This window comes from Grampus griseus (assembly GCF_964374135.1).
Source record: "Grampus griseus genome assembly, chromosome: 15".
NCBI lineage: Eukaryota > Metazoa > Chordata > Mammalia > Artiodactyla > Delphinidae > Grampus > Grampus griseus.
Window position 1 is genome coordinate 63,072,490 of NC_139009.1, and position 4,412 is coordinate 63,076,901.

Here is a 4,412-nt window from a genome sequence, read left to right on the forward strand (position 1 = left end):
GTCTGAGGTCTTCTGCCAGCGTTCAGTAAGTGCTCCGTAGGAGTTGTTCCACGCGTAGATCTTCTTTCTTTTTTATGGCTGAATAATATTCATATGTATATCACATTTTCTTTAACCATTCAACTGCTGATGGACACTTAGGTTGTTTCCATGTCTTGACTATTATAAATAATGCTGCAATGAACATGAGAGTACAGATATATTTTCAAGATAATGATTTCATTTTTGGGGGGTATATACCCAAAAGTGGAATTGCTGGATCATACAGTAGTTCTGTTACTAATTTTTGAGGAATCTCCATACTGTTTTCCACAGTGTCTTCACCAATTTGCATTCCCACCAACAGTGCACAATGGTTTCCTTTTCTCCACATCCTTGCCAACATTTGTTATCCCTTGTCTTAGATGACAGCCATTCTAACAGTTGTGAGGTGATATCTCATTGTGGTTTTAATTTGAATTTCCCTGATGATTTAATGATGTTGAGCACATATTCAAGTACCTGTTAGCCATTTGTATGTTTTCTTTGGGAAAATTTCTATTCAGTTTCTCTTCCATTTTTAAATTGTATTTCTGTTTTGTTTTTCTATTGAATTGTATGAATTCTTTATATATTTTGGGTATTAACCTCTTATCGGATATGTGATTTGCAAATATTTTCTCCCATTCTGTAGGTTACCTTTTCATTTTGTTGATAATTTCCTTTGCTGTGCAGAAGCTTTTTAGCTTGATGTAGTTTAACTTTGTTTTTTATTTTGTTGCCTTTGCTTTTGATGTCAAATTAAAAAAAATAATTGCCAAGACTGATGTCAAGGAGCTTACCCCTTATGTTTTCTTCTAAGAGTTTCATGGTTTCAGGTCCTAAGTTCAAGTCTTCAATCCATTTTGAGTTGATTTTTCTGTATGGTGTAAGATAGGGGTTCAGTTTCATTCTTTTGCATGTGGCTGTCAAGTTTTCCCAATATCATTTATTGAAGACACTATCCTTTCCCCATTGTATATTTTGGCTCCTTTGTTATAAATTAATTGACTATATATGTGTGGATTTATTTCTGGGCTCTCTATTCTGTTCCATTGATCTATATGTCTGTTTTTATGCCAATACCATACTGTTTTGAATACAGTAGTTTGTAATATAGTTTGAAATCAGGAAGTGTGATCTTCAAGCTGTGTTCTTCTTTCTCAAGATTGCTTTGGTTATTCAGGGTTCTTTGTGGCTTCATATGAATTTCTGGATTTTTTTTATATTTCTGTGAAAAAAACATCATTGAAATTTTGATTGAGATTCCATTGAGTCTGTAGATTGTTTTGGCTAATATGGACATCTTAAGAATATTAATTCTTCCAGTCCATGAACATGGAATATCTTTCCATGCATTTGTGTTGTCTTCAATTTCTTCCATCAGTGTCTTACAGTTTTCAGTGCACAGATCTTTTATCTCCTCGGTTAAATTTTTTTCTAGGTATTTTATTCTTCTTGATACAATTGTAAATGGAATTGTTCTCTTAATTTCTCTTTCTGAAAGTTCATTGTTAGTGTATAGAAATGCAACTGATTTTTGTATATTGATTTTTATCCTGAAATTTTAATTTAAAATAATTTCTTAAATTCTAACCATTTTTTGGTGGAATTTTTATCATTTTCTATTTATAATATCATGCCATCTGCAAATAGAGACAGTTTTACTTTTCCCTTTCCAATTTAAAAATTTCTTCTTCTTGCCTTTTATTTCTTTTTCTTGCCTAATTGCTCTGGCTAGGACTTCCAGTACTATTTTGAATAAAAGTGGCAAGAGTGGGCACCTTTGTTCTGTTCCTGATCTTAGAGAAGAGCTTTCAGCTTTTCATCATTGAATATGATGTTAGCTATGGACTTGTCATATATGGCCTTTATTATATTGAGGAACATTCCCTCTACAGCCAGTTTGTTGAGTGTTTTTTTTTTTAATCATGAATGGATGCTAAATTTTGTCAAATGCTTTTCCTGCATCTATTGAGATGATTATATAGTTTTTATTCTTCATTTCATTAATGTGGTGTATCACATTGATTGATTTGTGGTAAAAATTTTCCCTAGGGCTGGTCAACAGCTATTGATCATTATGACTATTTCTGAAGCCCAAGAATAGCAGCTAAAATTTGAAAGTCTGTAGCAGAGTGGGAAATTGGACTTTGTGTTCTTACATCAAGATCTACACTAACTTTGTGAGGGGTTTGGGGGGGGGTTGTTTTGTTTTTGTTTGTTTGTTTGCTTTTTTCCCTTGGAGGAGAGGGCTGCCTGTTGGCTCAAACTCCTGAAACTGACATACTAGATGCCTGGGCATCACTGACTGCACATATCACATTGAAACCACATGAAGCTGAACCTTGAAGAAGCATGTCTAGGCCTTTTAGAGACATGTTGAATGCCCACTCTGGTGAGCAGATTCTGTGTTAGTCTACGCTGGCTGGTGCATTACTAGGCACTGGAGAGTAAGGTTACATGGATGTCAGTGTCCAAATCTCTTTAGAACCCCAGCTAACCCCCACCTTATCCTACTGCTTGCTCTTCTGGACCCTCAATCTCTCATGGGTGTAATGAGAAATTTGAGGTAGATAAGTGAAGCGCAGCCTCACTTCCTAGTGAACCAGTATCAGAATGGCTGGTGCATCTCCTTCTTTCTCTCTCTTACACTGAGCCTGAGCAAGCTGTAATCTGAGGTAAGCCATGGTCACCAATATTTAGAGATAAGTAGTTCTACTCTAAAGGTTTAGCATATTTGGTTCTTTCAATGATGAGTTCCTATTCTCCACCCTTGAGGCCAGGAATGGAAATGAGAAGCAGCAGATGTATCAGAAAGGCCTCTACCAAGAGTTAGCTGCCCTGGGTGCTCCCTGGCTTGTTCTTCACCTGCTGTATGGCCATGCACATCTGCCTCTTTGGGACTCAGTGTTCTCACTGATAGTGCAAGAATAAAAATTCTTTCTCTACTGGCTAGACATGGTTCTTGAGAAGATAGAATGGAATGGTGAATGGGAACATGATTTTGAGAATTGTGAGGGGTTATACAAATAAAGAGCACCCTTTTTAAAAAAAAATCAGCGGATGGTTGTCAGGGAAATATTTTCTTTCTGCCCTGGATCTAACTTGTCTTATTTTCTCCACTATAACCATCAGAGTGTGGCTGTTTAGCTGGTGAACTATAGGGAATCACTAGCCCACCCCCAGCTTGTTTCTTTGCTCTGCAGGACCTCTCTTCTCACTGTGAACATCTTGTAGTTTGGCTCAGGACAGTGCCAGCTCCTCACTGCATTCTTCTTCATCAACAGCCCCAGAGTGGCTCTACACGTTCCTCAGCTCAGGAAGCATCCAGCTGGACAGGAAGATTACTGTCTCCCTCCAAAAGGGCTGGGGTAGTGTCTCTTCATAAACTCTCTGGCTGCTTTTCTGTAGAATGTAGGATACTTAGGGTCTCTGAGTGAGCAATTTTGGAACAACAAAAATATCCCCACTCAATATCCTCTTTCACTGGTTTTACCTGAGCTGCCATTTTTAGAATCTATAAAAAGTTGATATTTGGCATTTAGTATGATTTGTAGAGCTTGTAAAATAAGTGAGTTTAATTTTGTGTTGGAGAAGCTATGCCGTAATCCTAGTACCAGTTACCTGCCTCCAACCTGACCATGTGGTCCCTTTAAGACATGGTTAAGGCTGGTCCCACCTGATCTAGGGGAGACACTGTGGGTGGGTCAGGGAAAGGGACCAACTCTTTAGTTTTCACAGCTGGAAGGGCTGTTATAAGGATATCCAAGGAATTCCCAGACCCTCCAAGAATTTGCATCAAGTTCTCAAGGTGACCTTACCTTCCTGATCCTGACATCGCCTCCTGTAGTTAGGGGGGTCCAGCTTCCCTACCCCAGCCTTTTCCTCCTCCACCTTCATAACTATAAAGTAAAAGATGAACACAACCTCAAAATGTATATGACACAAAAAGGTAAAATTTCAAGGAGAAATGGTCAAATTCATACTCATAGCAGAAGACCTTAGTGCAGATGAAAAAAATTAAGACAAAAGAACATATAAACAAATTGAGGAAGCTCAAATATATATATGTTGGGGAGATATATATATATAAGAGAATACATTTCTTTTTCAAGTACAAATGGAACATTTACAAAGAGAGCACATATACTAGGTCTCAGGAAAGCCTTAGTAAATTTTAAAGAATCTGTATCATACTTCTACAGTAAAAAAACTAAAAACAAAAAAAACCAAAACTATACAGATTATCTGTGGGTTCTGCATCCATGAATTCCACCAACCATGAATGAAAAATATTTTTTAAAAATATTCCAGAAAGTTCCAAAAAGAAAAACTTGAATCTGCCACACACCAACAACCATTTACATAACATTACATTGTATTTACAACTT

At 37.0% G+C, this 4,412-nt stretch overlaps 1 protein-coding gene across 3 annotated transcripts in view; it reads right to left on the reverse strand.

Annotated features, from left to right (window-relative positions):
- The window catches only part of SLC4A5 (solute carrier family 4 member 5), a gene marked incomplete at both ends in the record, with an annotated part of 103,882 nt that extends 99,961 nt beyond the window's left edge, over positions 1 to 3,921 (reverse strand). For all 3 annotated transcript variants that reach the window (XM_082672510.1, XM_082672512.1, XM_082672511.1), the window contains one exon: positions 3,843 to 3,921. In XM_082672510.1, coding sequence (XP_082528636.1) covers positions 3,843 to 3,921 — 79 coding nt within the window. The remainder of the gene's footprint in view (positions 1 to 3,842) is intronic.
- Between the last annotated feature and the right edge of the window lie 491 nt (positions 3,922 to 4,412).